At 39.6% G+C, this 24,688-nt stretch overlaps 1 protein-coding gene across 4 annotated transcripts in view; it reads right to left on the bottom strand.

The window, feature by feature from the left end:
• Nucleotides 1–24,688, bottom strand: part of CTNND2 (catenin delta 2) — a 1,186,471-nt gene that overhangs the window by 38,076 nt on the left and 1,123,707 nt on the right. For 3 of the 4 annotated variants that reach the window (XM_073332332.2, XM_073332335.2, XM_073332336.2), the window contains 3 exons: nucleotides 23,994–24,204; nucleotides 18,529–18,613; nucleotides 11,784–11,909 (listed from right to left, as the gene is read on the bottom strand). In XM_073332332.2, the coding sequence (XP_073188433.2) occupies nucleotides 11,784–11,909; nucleotides 18,529–18,613; nucleotides 23,994–24,204 (422 nt within the window). The remainder of the gene's footprint in view (nucleotides 1–11,783; nucleotides 11,910–18,528; nucleotides 18,614–23,993; nucleotides 24,205–24,688) is intronic. The other variant, XM_073332334.2, reaches the window with a different exon arrangement.

The following is a 24,688-nucleotide window of genomic DNA, read 5'->3' as shown; positions in this document are numbered from 1 at the left end:
ATGTCATATTAGCCCTCAGCAGCTCTTCAGAGGTTTCACATTTTGCATTATATTTTGATTATGCCTATAATGACTATCTATTTTTCCTAAGTAATATGAAGGCAGTAGGAGAAGGCATGTATTTGTTGCAGCTAGATCAACATTGGCATATATCCAGTTATATGTTGTCAGGAATCCGGCAGTGAGTAACTTTTAAGTGGAGAGCTATGCATAACAGTTGTGGAGAAAAAGATAACAAGACTTTAGAACTAATAATTTTTCATAGGCTTCATACTTGTGCCAGTATGTCATGTCCCTGCTCAGCTCTGAGTCATTATGAGATTCAATCATTCTCCTCTGATCCACAGCAAGTTATTATTTTGTCTGGTGGTAGGTGGATTCATGTTCTATGAGTAACATTAAAAGACCTGTTGCAACTTCTTTAGTTCTTGTTACCTTTCAAAGATATGTCTTGGTCAGGGAGAGGGTATATAAACCCTGCTACTTCAGCCTGAGCTGGGCCCCCTCCCACACCTGACTCGATCCTGATTGTAGTATGCACTGTACAAACATAGTGAAAGATAGTCCCTGCCTGCCCGAAGAGCTTACAATCTAAATCGACAAGACAAAGTGAAAGAAGGGAGAGAGAGAAAATGATTTTCCCAAGGAAAAAGAGCAGACCAGTGGTGAAGCTGAATAGAACCTGTAGGCCTTGCTGGAGTCCTAGGCATAACTAACAGTATGAACCGAAGGCTGTCAGCAAGAGTGGGTCTGTTCTTGGCAATATGGCAACACACTAGGTATTAGCCAACCAAGTCAGCATATTCCTGACCTGAGGGGATGGCACAGAAGCACCCACATCTCTCAAGTAACTACATAAACAAATTCCCCAAGAGAAGGTACAAGAACACACCGACCTCTCAGAAGATAAGGATAGAATGACAAGATAATGGATGAGGTTGTTTTGTTTGAACTAGCAGGTAGGAGATATAAGGATGGTAACTAACAACATATGGAATGTAAAACGTAACTTGTTTGTATCAATGTATAAAAGGAGAAGTCATAGGAGGGGCAGCTTTGTACTGGCCGAGAGGACAGCGTCATGTTATGTTGATCAAGCTCGTACCGTGTCGTGGGCACACATGTGTTAGTGTACCTGTAACTCGTATGGGGCAAAAGTACCATGCTTAGTCAACAGTGAACCTGACTAAACCTTTCACCACAGAACGGAGCCTGTGGTCTTTCTGTGTGAGTAACATCAAGCTCTGCTGAATCAACACGCCGTGCTCTCTGCTAGTGCCGCTACCATCGCCGCTCCAAGAACAGGGGCACCAGCAGCATTAACGACACTACAGCCCTAGCAACACTTAGCAACATTAACAACAGCCCCAAGTTCAGTCCGTAGCCCAACCTACTAGACCACACTGCTGCTATTGGAATCAGTGAGCAGCAAAATCTGAACAACATGGTTTTAGAACTCAGTTTAGTTTGTTTGTACAGAAGTTAAAGATCCTGCTCGAGTTCAGTCTCAAGTACTGTCTCTTAACCTTCCCTGCTGTGATTTCAATGTCAAATTGCCGTTCACCTCCCAAAGCAAAGTATCATTATAAAACTACTATCCTCTAACAACATCCTCCCACAAATGACATCACACCACTGGGCAAAGCTGACTGGCTTTTGTTTTGAGAATATTCTTATAATACTTCTGTAAAATTTACACATGGAAACATACCTCTGAGAATCCCATAATGTCTCAGCAAACTCTATTCTAAGTGACTTAGTCAAAATAAAACTGAAGTGTAGTTATTTCAGCTGATCAGAAGGCAGAGATGCTGCATATTTACTGGCAGAAAACTACCATTTTTGCAAGTTGTGCCATTCCCTGGCTCTGATTAGTTTTAAGCTTCATATTAGTATAATCACTTCATAGTTGTTTCTTAATAACCCTGCAGTGTAAAAATCCCTGCCCTATGACTAGTTGATAATCATTAGCCAATCAGGTGACAGTGATTTGCATAAAAGTGTAGGGTTTTCAATAACTGCTATGAATATAAAAAAAGAAAAGGAGTACTTGTGGCACCTTAGAGACTAACCAATTTATTTGAGCATGAGCTTTCGTGAGCTACAGCTCACTTCATCAGATGTTTACCGTGGAAACTGCAGCAGACTTTATATACACACAGAAATCATGAAACAATACCTCCTCCCACCCCACTGTCCTGCTGGTAATAGCTTATCTAAAGTGATCAACAGGTGGGCCATTTCCAGCACAAATCCAGGTTTTCTCACCCTCCACCCCCCCACACAAATTCACTCTCCTGCTGGGATTTGTGTGGGGGGGTGGAGGGTGAGAAAACCTGGATTTGTGCTGGAAATGGCCCACCTGTTGATCACTTTAGATAAGCTATTACCAGCAGGACAGTGGGGTGGGAGGAGGTATTGTTTCATGATTTCTGTGTGTATATAAAGTCTGCTGCAGTTTCCACGGTAAACATCTGATGAAGTGAGCTGTAGCTCACGAAAGCTCATGCTCAAATAAATTGGTTAGTCTCTAAGGTGCCACAAGTACTCCTTTTCTTTTTGCGAATACAGACTAACACGGCTGTTCCTCTGAAACCTGCTATGAATATGCAGATCCTCAACTCTTATTGAGGCCTGTACTCTGATTACTGCCTTCAGAATTACCAAAGTGTTTGTCAGAAAGAAAGACACCAACTCCTGTGGTGTCCCGGTACAGAAGAGAAGAAGTAATGACAAAAAACATCATACTATGAAATTACTGAGAGAGAAACTATTTACAAAATATATATTTTAAAACTTTCTAACTTTCTATTTCCTCCTTCAGGCCCAGTACTGTTCTGCCTGGAGTCAACAGGAGTTTTTCCATTCAACAAAGCAGGATTGGAACCTTCTTCTCGTTCCTCTTCCTTGCCTACGAGCCAGCATTTTGCTATTGTCATCTTATTAATTGTAAATATGACGTTTCCTGTAATGATATAATATGGTAAAATACCAGGGTAACCATCGATGAGAGAACTACACCCAGCAAGCTGATGTTAGAAATAGAAAGTGATCGGCTATATGATACCGTAACAAAGAAAGGTACTAGCAAGTGCATTGTGTTGACTGAGCTGACTTGGGAACTCAGTAGGAAATTGCTCTCAGTTGTTGGTGTTGCATCTTTTTCATGCTGAAGCTTTGCTGTCAGGCTAAGTGGAACTTTCCTGACTGGTGTGCGCTAGTGTGACATTGTCTAAATTAAAGGATAAAGCTGATGTGAATGAAGTCAAGTCTCATCAGACTGATACAATTCTGGGCATCGTTTCACTTGCAGTTTGTTGACCTGACACTAATAAGACCCAACAGATATTAGAACTGAATCAGATTATCTACATATATTCACATATGAAAGCGAAGCATTCAACATGACGGTAGCATAAACTGCCTACAACACTGTGGTGAGAAACGTGCACATGTATCTAGCAGAGTTTCTGACTGGGATCTTAGAAGTAATATAGTCTAAAATATTTAGCAATAACGACATTTATCATTAGGATCTAATATCTAGAAACATTAAATGTAGTAAGTGCATTCCTCAGTGGTTCTCAACACTGATGGTCCACAAAGCATTTATGGGCAGAACAGTGCTCAGTCTGATTCTCCTCCTTGTTTCCAGCTGCCAAATTGATTCACAGAAGCCAAAAAATATATATATATATTGAAATACTTTCCTCTTATGATTTTTCCATGTAAACACTTGAGGTAGTGGACGCATGGATGTTATATACTAATGAATGGGAGGGGAGATGCCAAGAGGCAACCTTCCTATTATACTGTGGTTCAGTGGAATTGTGTAAAAGTTTGAGACACCCATGCTATCTGTTATAAACACAGGTAGTAGTAAACATCATGCAGAAAAATATCAATTTATCAGAACCTGTCACATGTATGTTTACATATATTGCAGACAATGCAGTTTGTGTAAAGATAATGTCCTCAGCATAATGCAACATGTCAGATGGAAATTGTGATTCCCTGCATACCTTAGTTAAAGAATGTACCATTTTAAAAATGAAAATTTGTGCATATATAAATATGTACCATAGATAGATTTATACATACAAAAAGCAAAAATGCATAGGCCCTGCTAGAGTACTTGCAGTTATTTTGGATTGAACCTTTGGGATTTTTGCTTTGAGAGATCAATTTAATTTAATTAATAATTAATTTGATTAATTTCCTAAATTCAGCCCTTTCCAAAACATCCCTTATTTAAAAAAAAAAAGAAAAAGAAAACCCCAAATCATTTTTGATAAGCTGGTCATATTAAAACAATGAAGCCATTCTTAAACATCTTACATTTAGAAGGCAAAGTCCTAGGGTCCAGGAAGGATGGACATTTATTGATCTGTTTGTATTGTCTCAACAGAAACACAGAATTAGCAGAGCATCCTTAAGCTCCTTATATTGACCTGTTATATGACATACTCCGAAGAAAGCTACTTTAATGATTAACAGATAAATGGCTTTGTACTTTCAAATGCTTGGGGCTAAATGAGAGACAATTATAAAAGATACATAGAGGACTTTTATTCCCAGGATTTTGTCTTTTAATATCAAAATGAGAACTCAAGATTTGTTATTGAAAAGAGCAGTAGAAAGCATCCAGAAAGATTTGGAATGCTCCCAATTTGGACACTTGCAGTTCATTTTTTGGGTTAACTACCTTGGGCCAGATACTGCATTACGTTCTGTCAGTATAAAACTGGAGAAACTGACTTCAGAGCACAGAGGGGAATACCTGCAGCACTGCCAACCCCAAGTGTCCAAAAATCATGTCACTCCCGCAAAATAATCAGATTTAAAAATGAATACATGTGGATTTTTTTTCTTTGCCTTCTTGTTTTTGAGACTTTAGGATTCATGTTCTCCAGCTTTTCTTTGCAATCATGAGGGCTGGAAACATACTTTTTAAAAAAATGAAAGCTGAGATTTCCACTTAATATCATCATTACTCCAGGAACTGGGGTTTCAGAAAAACACTAAATATATCAAAATGTGTTCATTCATTGCAAGAATTTTTAACACTGTATATGTAAGAGCATGATTGTAGTAGTCAGAGCAAAAAGAAAAGAATGTATTTCCTGTTACTTACAACAAAAATGTTCTGGGCCACACCTGTGACAGCCCCAGACAGATTATGCCAGCGTGGGATAGAAGTGCAAAAACTTTCCACCCGTCCTCCTTTCACACACCTGTAACTGGGGAGCACAGACACTGCCCCCCCCCAGCATGCCTACCCAAAGCGTTGGGATGACGGTGGTGTGCTCTCTTAATCTCCCACAGTGTACCAATCAGCATAGCTGGCAGAGTTGTGGGGAGTGAGCAGTGCACTCTGTCAATGGGTGGCTGAGCCTGCTGCTGCATTTCTGCATTTCTCTAAAGCCCGATAAGGAGGTCTCTATAAGTCAGTCAGAATTCTGCCCGGGCTCCCACTTCGATGGTGCCATCTCTCTGACCTTGAGGGCTATGTTTTAAAGGTACAATCTAACTCAAACATGCCTGAAAAGGAATGTATACACTATGTACAAAAATATTTTCATTCTACACTCTGACTATACACAACTGACTCCATCTTGTGGTTGTTATTCGGCCAAACATTCCCACTGTGAAGTTAAAGAAACAAATAACGTTTATAAATGTGCGGTTTCTACACATCAAATTTCAGTCTCTTTAAGAATCTGGTAATGCAAATTTATATTAAGGAAGGAAGGGAGAAAAAGATTCCTAGGTCATACAATCATTTACTATAGCAAAACTGGCACTGAATAAGGATTAATAAGCACTAGGAAGCCTATTTCTCTGATAAAGTGACATCTTCAAAATCAGTAGTTTATTTCTTTCATTTCTCATATAGGATTTAGTGCTCCCAGCCTCTATCTTCAATACTCTGAAAGCAAGGTCCATTAATTCTCAGAATATCAACATGCCATACCTAAAGATTTGTTAATGCATTTTCTGTGTCTCACTTTTGACATTATTATTGCAAAGCCTCAGATTCTACGCCCTGTTGAGATAGTTAGCCAAGTTTTTTCTTTCAATGTACCTCAAATGATTTTGGCCAGTTTTCTTTCTTTCAAACACTCTTTTACCAATGTCATCAGTCATATGAAACAGAAGTAACCACTGTGGGCATTATTTTAAATATGAGCTCCCAAGGTCACTTGTGAAGGACACACAACCAGTCTCTGATGTATCAATAAATCCATCTAAGTGAAAAACTGCTCGATAACTGTGCTCAACTGCCTTATATGCTGTGGCAGAGGAAGGTTTCAGGAAGTCAGTCAGGCATCACTTTACCTATCCGTAATTAATTATTGGTTTCCTGTTGTGTGAGTGTGATGATGACAAGACCTAATCTAATGAATAAAACAGTTGTAAGAAAAGGCAACAATGTGTGATGCAAAGCATGAAGGACAAAACGTCAGACATAATAGGGTCCATTATTCATTTTGCTGATGTTATATACAGCTAAATAATAAACCTTTCAAAACACTGCAATAAAATAATATATGCATTTTTCAAAGTACTGTAGTACTGTTTCATATGCCTCTCATAAAGGAACAATGGCTATAATCTACTGTTCTAAAAGGCATGGCAGTATTTGGCCCTTGGGCTAGCATCTTTGCCTTCCAGGTTTTTTCCTGCATAAAATGTGTTAGCTAGAATTTAAATGTTTAATGAGCAGAGATTATTTTGACTAACATCTAATGCAGACAATAGGCACTTATATGCAAAAAACTCCATCGACAAAGTTATTTGATTTTTAGTGACATTTTTATTCCAGATACAAAACTTAAATATAGAATCATAGAATATCAGGGTTGGAAGGGACCCCAGAAGGTCATCTAGTCCAACCCCCTATGTTAAAATATCTTTTAACATGGATATGCAATAGTCAAAGTGGGAAATGTAATCCCTAACTCTTGGCTACAGAAGTCAGGTGTGGAACATGTGTTGTTCTACTCCAAACTCCAGGTGAGTAGATTAACTCAACCCTAAGGTACTTGCTCAGCTCAGAACCCAAGGAACACCTCTCTCATTTTACCTGCAACGCCAACAGTCTTCTACTCCATCTCTGGACATAAAAGGTGATAAAATCAAAAACATGACAAATATTATTTAATTGAGGAGCTGAAAAAACAAACCAACCCCAATCTTCTGCCATCACCTATTCCCCAATGGTGAGGAACACATTAGGAATGGTTACAGTGACTGTGATCAAAAACCATTAGGGTTTTGTGCTGCTTGGAGAATAGTGTTCCAGTTGAAAAATATAATGATATGTTAATTTATATGTAGAGGCACCAAAGAATCCTGTGATCCAAACAAGCCTTCTTAAAAATTAGTATGTATGCTCACGCTACACTAGGTTTCGGTTCCAATAAAATTTTGCAAGAATATAGACTCTTTCCGTTTAGAAAGCTGAAGGACTGTTATTAAATTATGTGCCCATAAACACGCACACCTCTGAACACATACTTTAGCACACACACGAACATTATTAGAGAACACTCTAAATGAAGAGCAAGATATAGTCTGTTAATAAAATATCTTTGTGAGTTTCCAAGTCATCCAACAAAATGTCCACCCTGTTAACTCACACTTACAGAAACTGTTGTATAAAATCCTCAGAACTTGTTTATAGAGGAGGTACAACTACTTTCTTTAAAAATACCTGGAGTATCAATAAAAGGACTGAAATGTACACAGAATGTAGATACTTGGGTATGATCATTTTTCCTCATTTTTAGCTGGAAAAGGGAGAAAAATACAGACCAAGGAAAAGCTGAGTGTTTTCACTCACATTTCCCACAGTCAGGTGCAGTGGCAAAATCCATTCCTCTGAATGTGAACCATATCATCTGATAGATGAACTAGGAAAAACAGACCTGAGTGCAGCTGCTAGTTCTCTTTCCCAGTGTCCTCCCATGACAGCCATCTTTAAACTACATCTGTATTCTGGTACCAGTCCCTAAATCTCTATTTCAATATGGTGAACATGGTAACTAATAAAAAGTACTTCCACAACAATTTCTCCATCAGCAGTTATTAGATCATGCTGGACACCAAAGAGTTGAAACTAGGTTATCAACGTACAAGCTTAACGTTTAGTCAATCAGACTGCTTGGGTTGAATTTACATTTTCTAGTTGCATGAAGCAAGCATTTTTTTCCCCTAAAGGGCAGAGATGAACTAGATATTACTGCAGCAACATACAGAAACATCAACAAAGAATGCCCAAGATAATACATGGCAACAGTACAGCAATACTTCTTAATTTTCTTCTAGAAAGAGAACAAGGTTTTAGTGCCAAATTGATAGCTATAATTTGATATATCCATCTTCTCTGTGTCATTTAAATGTTACATCACCCAAAAAGTCCTGTCGACTTTGTTTAATTTCAAAGATAGCAGTAGGGACCACAGAAAACAGTTTAAGATTACTGTAAAGTCATGAGTTTCTACTGTCATCCTAACTGATTCAACTTCCTTACTGGGATCCCCAAGAATCTCCTTGTCACAGATGTGCTTTCCCCTTTGCCTACATTATAGGATGCAAGCATCAAGACTAAACTGTAATTAAGAATGAGCTCTAGTTCTGTACTTTAAAGATTATATACCTTTAACAAATGATTATTATTAGAGATATATGAACTGATCTGAATAAAATAGCAACCAACACTAAGAACTGCCCACACTTAAATAAAATTTAACTATTTTCCATCTTGAAATTAGTCAGGTTAACAGTTTTTAGAAGGTATTTTTCATTCAATGACAGCATTTCCTGGATTTGGTTATTTTAATCTTTACTGTAAAATAGTGATGTGCCTATCTTTACATCAGTGTTTACCTTAGCACTGGTAAACAGACTTTTGGATGCTTTTCTGGATCATCTGGATTTTTTGAGGTTTGTTTGTTTGTGATTTATTTTTGTTGGAGACACTTCCAGAACTCAGATTACATTTAAAAGGAGTAAAAAAAATTAGGAAGACCAAAAAGACATCTGTATTTAATTTTTGAAGTTGCACACACTACATTCAAGGATTAAAACTTTATCTTACTCCCAGGAACTTTATATCTGAATAAAAAAGTACTGCAGTCATGACCGTACATATATATGGAAGCCCTTCAGATTCAAGACACCTGTCTGCATCTTTAGTCTTGAGCGAACTTCGGAACTTATAATTAAATAACTCACTTCAAAAGGAAGGCTGTCAGTCAAAGATACTGCCTCGGGGAGGAGGGAGCATATTTAAAATTTAACTTGTCAATCTTCAGTGAGAGTGCAAAAGACCCTACTGTGTGCAAAAATGAAGCATTTAATGGAAAAGTTTTTTCAAAATTATGAGCTAAAAGTTAGACTCCTACTTCTATAGTTAGCATCTAAGGAAGAGACCTGGATTTCAAAAGTGATCCCCCAACATTTTGCATAAAAGACAACTGGAGCTTGCTTCTACAGTTACTGTTTTATCATATGACTATGATGACAACAACACATAAATTAAATATGGCTGCTAGACAACTGTACAGAGAATTTAATGGAAAAGTAAACTCCTGAAATGTGGTTTGTTGTTGACTCCACAGTTATCTCTTGAGTTTAGCAGTTTCTGGATGGGAACTACCTCACCTTCTACAAATTCTTTCCTCTGTATCTCTGATAAATAATGTAGAGATTCTTCTTCTCAACCAGCAGGCTGGTTACAATACCAAATATTAAAGGAATGTACTAGTACCTTTAAGCCCCTGGTGCTAAAAGCAATGGTCATAGCTACAGTTCTGGAGGCTTACTGCAACTCAAGCTCAAACCTCTGGAGGTTTACTCATTAATACAAACACATACATTTAAGGCTGAAAGTTATATTTTGAATAGAAATTTAAATAAAAACTATATATATATATATAGAGAGAGAGAGAGTCAAACTGAACCATCACAACTGCATTTTATGGCTACAGCTAAGTTAACAGGAAACAAAACATGATGACACTGAGGGTCAGATTCTGAGCTGAACCTATCTAACTTCACTGAAATTATTCCAGGGCTACACCAATGTAAATTAGACCATAATCTGGGATTGACTCTTGACTTCAACACAGAATTAATTTTAGAACATTACAAAATATTTAGAAGACAGCTATAAGACTCAAATTGCTTTCAAATGGAACATACACATTTTCAAAAAAAATAAGAATGACTAAAATAATGGTAGGGGACACTATACATTTAATGGCCTCTAAAACGAATGGCATCAATGGAATTAAATGACATCAAATGCAAAATGATACAAATAAACTGAAATTTTTATCACATACAGCCTGTTATGAGACTACTTAGAAACAACAACCTTTCAGAAACATATCTCCAGCAAATCTACATGGAAACACAGGGTCAGAGTCTCCCATTCCATCATTTGTTGTCAGTGCTATCATTTTGGTTTGGCAGGGTTTTATATCCTCTTTGAACAGATATAAATGATGACATAGGTGCAAGGCAGTGGAGTATTGGGGCAATATATGATACCTTTTTGTAATTCATCTAGTGCTCGGTTTTAGCCCATCATGAGAACTATTTATTTATATTCTAGGAATTGTACAGTATTTAATAGATTGTTTCAACCTGGTAATAGTTACTTTAAGCCATGTTAAATGACAAAAAAAGTGATAATAAAATAATGGCAGTCCTTTCTCTTTCTAATATTGTTAGTAAAAGTAAAAGGGATTAAGAAGGACTGGTAGGAACGTTATTTGAAATGACAGACAATAGGAATTGTTAAAAGCAGAGCCTATAAGTTTATTCCATTGATTGCATGACTGAAATGAAATTCTTTTGTATTAAAAAAAGCAAAACTGCTATGTCCTGTGTGACTAACAAACACATCTGTAAGTGCTTGCTGTGTCTATACCACAACACTTGTTCACAGGTTTGCTTGTGTGATGTCTACTGAAGATGTAGCAGTTATTGTTTTCTCTTGCAATAACTCCACACAGTAACATTTTAGCAGGGAAAGGAACGATGTCAGGGTAAATCAAAAGAAAGGAGCAGTTAAGGGAATGGAATTTTGATATCTAAATCTGAATAGTGTCCTTATAAGAAAATGATTAGTTATGCTACATCAGACTGAGTCTCATTGCTGTTAATTATGTCTGTATGAAATCTACTTGTCCTGTTCCTGTTAACACAGGATATTTACATATTATCAAGAACTTTGTTGATACTTTGAACACACTCATTTTATCGACAGAATAGATTAACTTGATTCATTTTGTTCCCATAATGAAATGTAATGATTTTTTTTTAAAAAAGTGTGCTTGGATCACAAAAGAAGTGCTTGACAAAAAGTATTTCATTTGCTAACTGAAATACAATATTTAGCAATAAGTGCATTTCCGATCGAAAGGTGTAAATAATCAACAGAAACGTATATGAATGATGGATAGCTTTAAAGGGAGCTAACTGGACCGAGCTTATTTCTCCCTCTCTCCAATGTGCAATGTTCATACAGGACTTTGGTCATATGACAGTGCCACTGAAATTCATGGGACTACTTGCGTAAGTAAAGTGAGCAGGATTTGGCCTACAGTTCATAAGGTACAATAAATTAAAATGTATCATACATATTTTTTTAATTCTGTAATAGTAATGTATTATAGATTTAAATGTGTTCTCCATAGCTCTTCTGGGAGCAAATCTTAGTATGCATTAAACATCACAATTCAAGACTGGTCAGATGACAGCCAGAATACCTGGGTTTGGGAATAGATTCTGGTTTCTTGGCTCTGCGAGAGAGTACGCTGAGCGTGCCATGACCCAGAATGATGGGTAGGTGAAAATCCTCTGTCCTCAGCCACTCTGAAGCCTGGGGCCGCCCGCTGCCATAAATCAATCAATCAATTATTTAATCAGGTAGCTGCATTTTCACAGTGATATAGAAATGGGCTCTAGATAATTTCTTCTCTATAAAGTTATTGCAGTTTTAATTAAATTATAGACAGATATAGGTTACCTTATACTAGTTCATTGTAAAAGCCTGACATTCACCTCAGTGAAAATGCTTTCCCCCAGCCCACTGATGCTCCAGCTATAGGCCCGATCCAGCAAAATGCATGTATATGCTCATGAATAATTTTAAGCATCTATGTAGTCCTATCAAACAGTACTTTTGATGGGAATATTTATGTGCTGGTTGGGGCTTAAGTCTTTAATGTGGTGCTTAAGTGATACAAAGGCCCTGGCACTGGAGAGAATTTCATCTAAAGAGAATACATCTCTCAAGGACATAGGCGTTATCATTTGGATTTTCTTCCAATTAGGCCATAGCCAATGTTCCAGTGTACATCACGGCGTAATGCATTTAATATGTCAAAAGGGCAATAGATTTATTTTACTTGGAAAAGAACGTCAGATTTTAAAACCAGTTGCCAGGAATTTTGCAGCATATCTCTGGCAATATTCAAATATTCAATATTTTAGCAGTTTACAGCTGCATTATTCTGAAAGTCACATGAAAAGAGACTCCTCTTTTAGATCCTGCCTGGCTTAACTGTTTGATTAGGCTTCAGGCAATTTTTTAAGTCTTGTTCAGCCAATGACAGACAAGGCCAATCTTCAGAGTGTCTATTTAGGCTTCATTAAATGTCTGTCACAATATTCTCCCTATTGTGTGATAGCACAGTATGTGGTGAAGGACAACTGCCTTCAGTAACCTCTTTGCTTTCAAATGGATATGATGTCTGTAATTTTATTGTTAAATTGAGTGATAGGGACAAACATTGGTATTATCCTGTGCAACACAGAAATCCACAATAATGAATGAAAAACTATAATTTCTAAGACTTTATTGTGATTTCCCACTTATATCCTGAAAGACATATTACATATGAATAAAAAAGATACAGTGTAAAGACACTGTGCTGGAGCCTAAATGATTGGGTAAAATGATGCAATTCATAGAAAATATTCTCTTCATGACAGTTTCTCCAGTTCTTTAGTATCATAAACACTTAATGCAACTTGAAGCTTGTTTTTAGCAAGTAAATTATGGTTCAGGTTGGATTATTTAGTTTCTTTCTACATGTACTTTTTGTCTAAAGATTTGAGATAATTTTTATTTGCTAACTTCATGAAAATTCTCAAGCTGCTCTTATTTAAGAGTAGTTGGTTATTTGCTTGAAAACTGAAGATGAAGAAAAAAATCTGAGCCGCAACAAATGAGAATTTGCTCCTTCCCGGATGTAGCTATATTTTCAAAGGTATCCCCTAATTTTTCGATGCCCACCTTGACACACTTAATGCCTTGGTTTTCAGAAGTGCCAAGCAACTGTGTCCAGTAATTTCAATCAACTGAAGTTGTGAGCACTCAGCACTTCTAAAAATCAGGCCTTAGGTGACTCAGGTGGAGCACCGAAAAATGGAAGCAACCAAAATTAGTAGCCATTTTTGAAAATGTAGGCCTTACTACATAGAACAGAGAACAATGGAAATGCCTAAACTTCTGAGTCATTTTTGGAGACATGTTTTCTTCACTGATGGTCAACTACAGTGAGAATTTAATTAATCTTTAATTAATAAAAATGTGATCCCTGAAAACATCTTTTCTATGGGATTAACTAGTGCTGTCCTCATCTTTAAGTATACTTTTCAGTCTGGGGTTCAATCTGAGTCACTCACTCCGCTGGGTTACTGAGGCTTTGTTTCCTTTCCCATGGCACACTGTCTTGGTGCAAGTTCTTTTTCAGGTGGTTTTCCCAAGGAGGAAATGAAAGGGTTATGGGTGGGAGGACCAGAAGAGAATTAATCTTTCTGGTAGAAACTGGAGTCCTACAGAAAGTTCTTTAGGAAAGAGAGCACAATTTAAATCTTTCTGCATCACACCCCCTTTCCCTTGTTGTGCTGACAGTTGATGGCTTGCTCTGCCCCCTATTTTCTAAGAAAGTATCAAATTCAGAGACAACAGGAGAAGCTGAGAATCAGGCAACTGGAGCAAAACAGCCCAGTAGTAGCTTTTTGTAGAACAGTAGCAGTTGCCCGTTGATGTTAGGGAGAATAGAACTCTCACACAGGGCATCGAGGAAGGGAACCCTTTCACCCCAAGACTAAGATCATCATTTCATCTTGGTTTTGATGGCTTTCTCTTTTTTGAATTGTAACAGCTGGAGAGAATTTTGGATAAAATGTTCTTGTCAGGCTTCGTTAAGATAGTGCTGGAGAGTGAAGTCCTACAAGTGTATCAGGGGAGGCAACAGTGGATCCCAACCATGTGTCTGAACTCTGACTTGAAATTGACTCTTCGTATCCTTTCCATTCTGGGCTGTCCTGGTAAGCCTGCTAACCATTCTGCTGTGTCCCTTTAAAGTTACCATACAGCTGCTGTTGAGCGGAGAAGCCAGCACAGTGGTTAGAATCAGTCAGTGTAGTGCACAAACTGTTACAGACTCTGCTAGTGCTGTGCACAAGCTAGTGTACGGTGTGCGCACCTGGTTTTATTTCCCACAGCACGATACCCCATCCACAGAGATGCCAAATAGTGACAGTCGTGTATGCAAGAGGTTTTTTTAGCCTGAGACCACTAATTAACTTCCCACAGAAAATCAAACCACTGCCAGGTAGTGACAAGTTTGAAATCTAGCCCAGGTCAACAGAGAACCATCTCCCATCTTGAACTGAGAGGCTCAATTTCTCTCTACCCACCCTCTGAGCCAACCAGGTTTGCTATCTTAGCATTCTGTTTAAACAACCAAAGGCTATTTGAGAAGAAAATCCAGACAATTCCATGCAAGGTGAAGCTCTTCCTATATTAGCACTAATAAGTACGTATTATGGGCCTGATCCAACAAAAGACATTCCCAGCTTTCCAGATATTAAATGCCCTTCAAAAATCCTCAGATGCCAGCTCCGCTACAGACTGGCCTAATCCACAGTAAAGGCCAGAAAGAAAAAATCCTGCCTTGAGGCCTGATCCAATGGCGCATTAAACTCAATACATGTTTTCCATTGATGTCAATGTGCGCTGAATCAGGCCCTTGTGAAGAAGCTCATGGGAAGGAGAGCTCATACAAACAAGGTGCTAGCTGTCTGAGCTCCATTGCACTCACTGGGGATACACAGTCCATGGGCTAGATCAGTGGTTCTCAAAGCCGGTCCACCGCTTGTTCAGGGAAAGCCCCTGGTGGGCTGGGCCGGTTTGTTTACCTGCTGTGTCCGCAGGTTCACTGGCCGCGGTTCGCCACTCCAGGCCCATGGGGGCTGCAGGAAGGGCGGCCAGCACATCCCTCGGCCCGCACCGTTTGCCGCAGTCCCATTGGCCTGGAGTGGTGAATCGCAGCCATTGGGAGCCGTGATCAGCCGAACCTGCAGACGCGGCAGGTAAACAAACTGTCCCGGCCCACCAGGGGCTTTCCCTGAACAAGCGGCGGACCGGCTTTGAGAACCACTGGGCTAGATTACCTTTTCTGCAAAGCCCCAAGAAATGACATAAACAGGTTAAAGTCTGGGTCTGTGTATGCATGAACGTCCTTGCCTTCTCTCACAGAAGTGCTCTTTCCCCCTGTCTCCGTTGTGGCTTATTTTACCCCTAAATAATTTTCTTTGTCCCATCCATTCCTTCTCATGGAATGTTTTTACTTCTGTACCTATTAGTACTATAGCCTTGGTTAAAACCAAAGTGCTTGCTTCAGCCCTGTTGGAGGCTGCAGTCTACATCCCCACACATATGTTAGAAGAAGATGTGCTACGGAGGAGGCAAGTGACAATATCAGGCTTCCACTAGCTGGAAGGAGCTTCAGTTTACAGCCAGGAGTCTAGAAGCCTCACTGGTAGAGGCTGCCTGAGAGAGACACTGGATCAGTACATCTCCTGCATGCCCTTGCTGTGCACCTTCCTGAGCCAGCCCTACACACTTCTTGGGTAGCACTGGCTGGCTCCTGGCCCCCCAACAGAGTGGAAGTTATGGGCAGCTTGTAACATTATGCTCCCCACTGCTGGCTGGACTTTCTGTCACTGGGCACTTGCAGTTTGGGTTCTGCCACAGGTAGTGAATAAAGCCCATCGTGCTAAGCAGAACTACAAAAATGTAATAAGCTTTCACGTTTTTTCCCAACATGAACAAATCTGTGGGCCAAATATATTGGCTACTTTTATACCAACAACAGTGACAAATCAATATTCTGGTTACTTCAGTAATGCAAATGATAATACATCTATTCATGTTATTCTTTCCCCTGTTTAGTATAGTGTCAACAAGTGCTGCTCTAAAACTATATCAAACTTTGGACGTACTGTCCCTCAAGCAGCAAGACAAATACTGCTGCAGTTCCTTAAAGTTAATGTTAGGCTTGTAACTGGCCCAAGTCATAAAACAGAATCATGCTTCTATTCCAGCCTCTCTTATATGCTAGTGATTACTTGAGCATAATGAGATAGATATTTTTAGGGCATACTAATGAATTTCAGACACCTGCACAATTGGATTTAGCTGCAGTGTGGGAAAAATTCCTGCCAGTGTGTGAAAGCACAAAGTGCTGACCATATTGCACAGCCAGCTGAAGCTGTATTCATTCATTACTGCCAATACAGATGCTTTAGTGGGAGAAAGTAATTGCATTGACTATTTAAACCCATATTGCATGACAAATATTATTGCTTATGTAATAGAGATCTTAGGAACGCTCTTGTTTTATATAACTTTTTTTTTAAATATTGTGAAAGAACGGAAGTGCCATAGGCAGCAAGCCCAAGATTCAGCTAAGTATTCAATGTACTAATGTGAAGGAAGCAAAGGAAGTAGCTCCTTTCTCAAAGTGTTTTTCTTGATTCATTCTATATAAAAATCATTCCTTATATTGTGTACTAACTTTATAAACATTAAAAAATACATCCCCATCTGTTTATGTACAGTAACATTTTTAGTTAAGTTAATGCTTAGAAGCATTTGGTTAAAAGAAATGATATTTGCTGTACTAAATTATTATACAATGTTTGGTAGCAGGTTGTAGAGACATAAGAAGACTAAAGAGTTATTTTGTTCAATTAGCTCAGTGCTTGGGAAAGGTATTAGATTAACTGCCTGGGAGACTGACCTCCATTTTACTCTGCCAGGGTTAGCTCATGAAGGGATTAACAAAATGAATCCTGCAAAATAGTTCAAAGGTTAAGAAACTAGCCAGCCCCTGCAAGCACGACAAACTTTACCCCCAAAGGGGCATCTCTCCACACCATGCAGAGAATCGCTTCATTCCCAGCACATCCCAGATGTACTGTTTTCTCAGAGGAACCCTACCCTCGCTGCTGTTCACTCCCACCTCTCAAACTAGGCCTATTTGCCAACCTTCCTCAAACAGGAGCTCAGGTGTACAAAACAATAAAATTTCAAACCCAAGACTCAACGTGAGCAGACTGAGGCAAAGATTTCACACTACTCGACTCTTTTCAGCTACACAATACAGCACAAGCAATGGCACTGTGAGCATCTTCAGAGTCCACCATTAATATGCCTCACCCTTGACTGGGAGTGGAATTAAATGCTTGGTCTCTTTGCTTAGACTACAAAGAAAGGTGCCAATTAGAGGCAACCGCGGTGGTAATTTTTGGGATGTGAAATTGTGAGTACTAGGAAGCGGTCTGAGATTGCCACTGAATATACGTGTACACACATACACACACCACATTTACACGCACACTTGAATGTGTGTCCATTCACAAGCATTGTGTGATAGGAGCTTGCTGTACCATCACCTATCATTTATACATGTAAGAAGTTTATTTTTAAATAGTTAATTTTAAACGTGTTGTTCATAGTAATAGTACTATAATTTACACAAAAGAGGAGGCTGGCAGCCTTATGAGAATGATAATGGGAGCCACTGCTTTCACATATAGATTGCCTCTGAATCAAGCTCGGGTTGCTAGTGCATGAAAGCTGCCAATTTGATGGACGTGAAATAAACAGGTCTCTATCCAGTTCCAGGGGTACCAATGTCCATATCATAAAAGCATCACTACTGAAGGAACCGGCATTGGTGGGCTCAGCAGAGAGGCCAGGAATTGAATGAGGTGGGACTCTCACACTCACCCCGATGGTTGTCTCTCCAGGATAGGATTGAGATGCACTGATAGGAAAGGCTGAGGAGAGGCAGCTTGCACCACTGCTGACCATGCTGTACAGGTTCTGTGAACAGAGGACTTCACTCTCCAGGACTGTCAACTCCAGCACTTTTAATAAGAACTAAAATTTATTTTTAAAAAAAACTCCCCCAAACAATAACAACCAAAAAAATACGTGCTTTATGGGCCATTTCTATTTAAGGAGTTAAAATTAGACACGGGAACTTCAAAAAACAGCAGATCTGAACCTCCTAAACTTTGGGCGGTTGGGATTCAGACTTCAAAGTTTGAGCCCATTAACAGATCAAATAAAGTATTTTGGTCCCAGGTTCCTTCAGCCCCCAAAGTGGGTAACTGTACTGAAGATCTAAAATCTGAAGAAAATCTTACCTTCTTGTAGAGACTTCTCAGGTCTCTGTACTGCCACATGCTATTTAGGACCTGAGATGCTGCTTTCACCACTTTTGGTGAGTGCCTATTACATTAAAAAAAAGAGAGAGAGAGAGAGAGAGACTGTTAAATCCCAGGCTCAATTAATGATGATTTGTGAGTCAATTACAAAGGATTGAAACTCTCAAGTGGAATTCTGCTATTCACCAGTTTTATCTGTATACTCTAAGAGCTTTACATTCAAGTAGTTTGGATAGTAACATTTTATTGACTGACAAACACACTCTTCATGTCCATATTACTAAGTGTCAGAAGAGGAACAAAACCAATATACACTTGTGCTGTACAGTGAATGAGAAGCAAGGGTTCACATTGGGAACATGAGAACAAGAGAATTCTGTCAAGATGGAGAGTAACTGCTGAACTGGCTAACTGATAGTGTGGGCAGTGGGGAAGGTAGAGAGAGAGAAAGCTGCAGAGGGCAAAACTTGGACAAATTGTTTCTAGAGAGATGGCTTGGCTGCAGCCCTGTGGGCAGTGTCATGAAAGACAAGAGTACAGGGCTTTGGTTTCTTTCTCCTGGGCTGGTAGACTTTAAGCACTTCAAGGAACAGATGAGTGAGTACTTACTGCACCAGTGCCTTCTACTAGATGGTCAGAGGAAACAGAGGAACTAGCCAGGTGATGAGCACTGTTTTAAGATGGGAGGGGGTTGGGGGCAGGACACAGAAATATAATAGATCATAAATACACAGAATGATCAATGCTTTGTGACTAAATAAAATTCATCTGGAACCCAAATTTGAACTTATGTTCTGAAACACTGACAACAGTAACCTATTAATGACTGCACTCTAAACCTATATAAAAAGACAAAAATAACTTCACATGGACTCCTCCTTCTGGAGTCTTTCCCCAGGAGATCTGAATAATTATTTCAGAGAATTAGAGCCAAATGTTCCCTTTTGTTTAGGCAGTACAAGAGAGAGCAGATGTCTTAAACCCAATGAGACGGGCCAGGGAGGACAACATAGGATAAATATGTGACTATGCAGAAAGTCCACATCTTGTGACTAACCTCATCCCCTCAGCAAACATAAAGCAGCAGAGCTCCAAGAGAAAATTACAAGGGATTAGAGCCTGCCTGAAGAAGTTGGGGAACAGTCACACTTGTGCTTGGTGTTTCCCTGTGAAAAGGGCACAACTGGTGGCAAAAAAGAAGCACATGGTGCTGGTGTTCATAGAATCATAGAATATCAGGGTTGGAAGGGACCGCAGGAGGTCATCTAGTCCAACCCCCTGCTCAAAGCAAGACCAATCCCCAATTAAATCATCCCAGCCAGGGCTTTGTCAAGCCTGACCTTAAAAATTTCTAAGGAAGGAGTCTACCACCTCCCTAGGTAACGCATTCCAGTGTTTCACCACTCTCCTAGTGAAAAAGTTTTTCCTAATATCCAACCTAAACCTCCCCCACTGCAACTTGAGACCATTACTCCTTGTTCTGTCTTCTGCTACCACTGAGAACAGCCTAGAGCCATCCTCTTTGGAACCCCCTTTCAGGTAGTTGAAAGCAGCTATCAAATCCCCCCTCATTCTTCTCTTCTGCAGACTAAACAATCCCAGTTCCCTCAGCTTCTCCTCATAAGTCATGTGTTCCAGTCCCCTAACCACTTTTATTGCCCTCCACTGGATGCTTTCCAATTTTTCCACATCCTTCTTGTAGTGTGGGGCCCAAAACTGGACACAGTACTCCAGATGAGGCCTCACCAATGTCGAATAGAGGGGAACGATCACATCCCTCGATCTGCTGGCAATGCCCCTACTTATACAGCCCAAAATGCCATTGGCCTTCTTGGCAACAAGGGCACACTGCTGACTCATATCCAGCTCGTCCACTGTAACCCCTAGGTCCTTTTCCTCAGAACTGCTGCCTAGCCATTCGGTCCCTAGTCTGTAGCTGTGCATTGGGTTCTTCCGTCCTAAGTGCAGGACCCTGCACTTATCCTTATTGAACCTCATCAGATTTCTTTTGGCCCAATCCTCCAATTTGTCTAGGTCCCTCTGTATCCTATCCCTGCCCTCCAGCATATCTACCACTCCTCCCAGTTTAGTGTCATCCGCAAATTTGCTGAGAGTGCAATCCACACCATCCTCCAGATCATTTATGAAGATATTGAACAAAACCGTCCCCAGGACCGACCCCTGGGGCACTCCACTTGACAGCATGTATTACTCCACTTGTTGGCAGCATGTATTACTCATCTGGTTCCAGTGTGGGTAGTGGTAACTGAGAAGGGTCACAATTGCATTGCCAGCAGAGCTGGTAAGATAATGTTAATCACATAATTTATTCAGTTGTTTTCCACAATATTTTCCTAGTAAATTATTTGTTGATTCTGCCCATCTCTATTATTCATCCTGCAAATAGAACTGGGTGATTAGTTCATGAGTTGATAGGGATTTGATGAACACTTTCACACATCATTGTTTTAATTATTTACCCATCTTTAGCTGCTAGTGGGGTACGGGGAGTAGGGAATGACCAGTGTGGTAACAGTGCCAATCATGCCGTTAATACCAAGGGGAGGCCAAGAGCAGTGAGATCCACTGAATTTGGCCAATCTGATCCCATGGATGCCAATTCTGCTACACAACTGTAGAGAAGAGAGGACTAGGGCTGTGGGCTCTTTACAGAGATTAGAGCAGATAGTCCTTGTACTACTGTGATTGTGTCCTACCCCTGTGCAGGAAGCATGGGATGAGAGGAAAAGGGAAGGACCTTCATGTCCTCTTCTTCAGTTGTGGACCCACAAAGGAGCCAGGTGCACTCTGGCTCCATATTTGGAGGACCACATGCTGCATACAATGTAAGATGCATTAATATTTAAGTTCTGTATTGAAGTACACTGACTATGGCAAAAATTCCCCATCAGTCCAGTATAGTGCAATTTTGTGGGTTCCAGTTCTTTGAAGAGCATCTGGATGAAGGGAATAGAATAGTGTAACAGATGACAAATTGAAATCTATCCATTAAAATCTCTATAAATCCTATTATAGGTAGTGTTGTTTTAGTTGTGTTGGCCCCAGGATATTGAAGAGACAAGGTGGATGAGATATCTTTTATTGGACCAAGTACTGTCTCCAGACCTGAAGAAAAGCTCTGTGTAAGTCTGAAAGCTTGTCTCTCTCACCAGCAGAAGTTGGTCCAATAAAATATATTACCTCATCTACCATGTCTCTATAAATTCTATTGTAACAACTTTTAGGGTTAAAGAGTTTTTGACTTGCCTTCTCATGAAACAGAGTTTTTGATCCACTGGATTAAAGCTTTAGTGACTTCTGTTGGAAGCAGACACAGTGCATATTGATTTTTTTAATATGACGGTGATTATACTAGAAGCAACAATAAATGGTTCTTCTGAGGCTAGTAACAGTTGGTCTTGTTAACAGATTTCATACTTTATAATTTAACACAATGTTGCATTCTGTTAAACTGTGCAACTTCACTAATTTAAGTAACAGGTTGGCAAGATAGTCTTTCTACAATTATTATTTGAAATAATGGAACCTCCATGAAAAAAATGAAAAAGATAGAAGGAATGGGAAAAAAGTCTCATGTCTCTGAAAGATGAGTATAAACTCCTGTTTTAGGTGAGGAGCTGGTATCATGTGCTGATAGATTTTCTTGTTCTACCACTACAAAATCAATAAAAATAATCATATCTAGCTCTTATACAATGCTTTTCATCAGTAGGTCTAAAAACACTTTATAGAGGGCACTGCAATTATTATTTGGGCATTCTGAAAACATATATTAGCAGACATGTCCTAGACTATTAGAAATATATGGCTTTCAAAAGGTTAGGTTCACTGGATTTGCAGTTAGGGGTTATATTTGGCTCACCATATGCTGTAAGGCTGACATTTTCAAGACCCTAACAGGAGACCCAAATCCCATTTAAATCAATGGGAGTTGGGTGGCTAATTCTCTTAGGCTCTTTTGAAAACTCCAGCCCCAATGTCACTAGGTAATAATGATCTCTGCGGGAGGAGTATACAGGTGGACAAATACACAGTTTCTGTAGATTTTCTTAAGTTTTATTAATGTAGAAGGATAAACTTGGAGTCAAATTCCCCGGTGGTGTCAGTGGGCACATTCTACTGAAGAAAAATGGAGATGCACCTGCTTATGCCAGCAGTTAATTTGATCTAGTAACAACAATTAATTTGGTTTAATATGTAATTTATTTATAATCAAAATTGTAATATGTTTTATTCCTAAGGTGAGTCAGCAGTACAAGGGCAGTTCCCACAACTGGAATCACCACAATTGGTAATGCTGCTACTCTTCTCAATTCCTGACAGAGTTATAATAATGAAAGTGTACTGGGTGAGAAGCATGAAAGGAGAGAGAATAATAATAGAAGAAAAGGGAATAAGATTGAATTGTGTCAGCTATGCATTAATTGCCTAGCCCAGCACACTGCTCCAGTACCAGGTTGAGTGGGTGGATTCCTCTTTCAGGCTGAAGATTGGCTGTGAGGAGCCACATTAGAGCCACGAGGCTGCAGCTGCCTCTGTGCTGATAACATATCCCCCTTCTGAAAGAAGGATCTATGCATTAGAGTGAAATCTTCCATTTTTCAAACTGACATGGTCCCACAGAAGGCAAAGCAATCATACCTCTGGAAGTTTGATGTATATTGTTTGTAACCAAGCTATTCTAGGCAACCACTCCCAGCAAAAGGAGAGAATCCAATGATCGCTTTGTCAACAGTGTGCACTGACTCAGAAAAAAAAAGATGCATTCATAGCTGTTGCTAAGAGCATCATAGTTAGGTGTGAGTCTTCTCCTACATGTATCGGTGCCATTTAATGTAGCAGACAGAAGGCCTGATACTTCTTAACAAACTAGGGAGTGGGAACAGGGGTGAGGAAGTGGAAAGAGCTGTGGCCCCATCCCCCACTTGCCAGCCAAAATAACTGTTGTATGGTGGGGAGTAAGCTGCAGCATGCACAGTGGTGAAGTTACTTACTTCTGGCATTCCCAAAGCAAGTGGGAGTAGGAGAAGAATAGTACTTTTGTGAGGCATAAATCCTTTCACAGTGTCCTCCTGGTTATTCCCATGGCACATCGCCCATTACACAGGGGCCTAATGTCTCAGGCTATCGCCTGATGGTGATAAAATGTTTCATGCCAGTCATTATTATAAATAATTATTATTCATGATGCTGCACATTGCCAGTGAAAGCAGGCCAAAAAATGAGCCCTGGCAGGGACTTTGATACTGGGTTACTTGTTTCCTGTCTCCCTTCCAACATCTGACACGGTTACTAACACAAGTGATTTATGATTAAACTTAATAATGAAGCTAATGATTTCACCAGACAAGACAAACCTATTTAGTACTAATTACACCTATTAAAGATGTTACAAAAGGTGTGAGGTGATTTGCAAAACATACTTGTCTCCTTTACTCTTGGAAATGCCAACCAGCTTCTCAATGCCTCCTGCATCCCGTAAGGCCTTGGCATTCTCCATGTTTTTAGTGATGACTTCATGCAGAGTGCAGCAAATGGCAGTAACAGTGTCATCCGACATGGCCTTGCTTGCTGAGCTGTTGCTGTTGTTACCTCCTGGAAGTCGGTGGACCAGGTCCCGCATGGCATACTTGCCTTTTTGGAAAGAAAACGAAGGGAGATTGTTGAGGAACTTTAAAGGAAGAATGATGGGGGAGATTCAGGGAAAATACACAAGGCAGTGTTAGTGCCATTTTCATAATTTCAGGTCTATAATTTGCTGTCAGTATCATCTTGTCATTAGCCGTATTTATACAAACATATGTTTAAGCAGCATTTTGCCCATTAGGACCTCTACTAATAGTCCCTGGTAATATCAGTGAGAGCTTCAGGGTGTGAGTTATATCCTGTCTTTGTGCAAAGGAGACAGGTACAGTAAAGCTAAGTACGTATGAAAGTGTAAATCAAAGATTTGAGAGCCCAGCAGAAGCTGGCCAGACCATATCTTCCTTACCCCATTATAGCAACACCATTTAAGTGAGCCCAAGGCAAACTGGCTGGGATGATGCATCACTACTAATAAAATCATCACTGTATAGCAGTTGATAGGGATAGTATAAAGGTACTGAAGCCATCCAAA

The sequence above is a fragment of the Lepidochelys kempii genome, chromosome 2 (genome assembly GCF_965140285.1).
Source record: "Lepidochelys kempii isolate rLepKem1 chromosome 2, rLepKem1.hap1, whole genome shotgun sequence".
NCBI classification, from domain to species: Eukaryota; Metazoa; Chordata; order Testudines; family Cheloniidae; genus Lepidochelys; species Lepidochelys kempii.
This window is presented reverse-complemented; position numbering and strand designations above follow the sequence as displayed.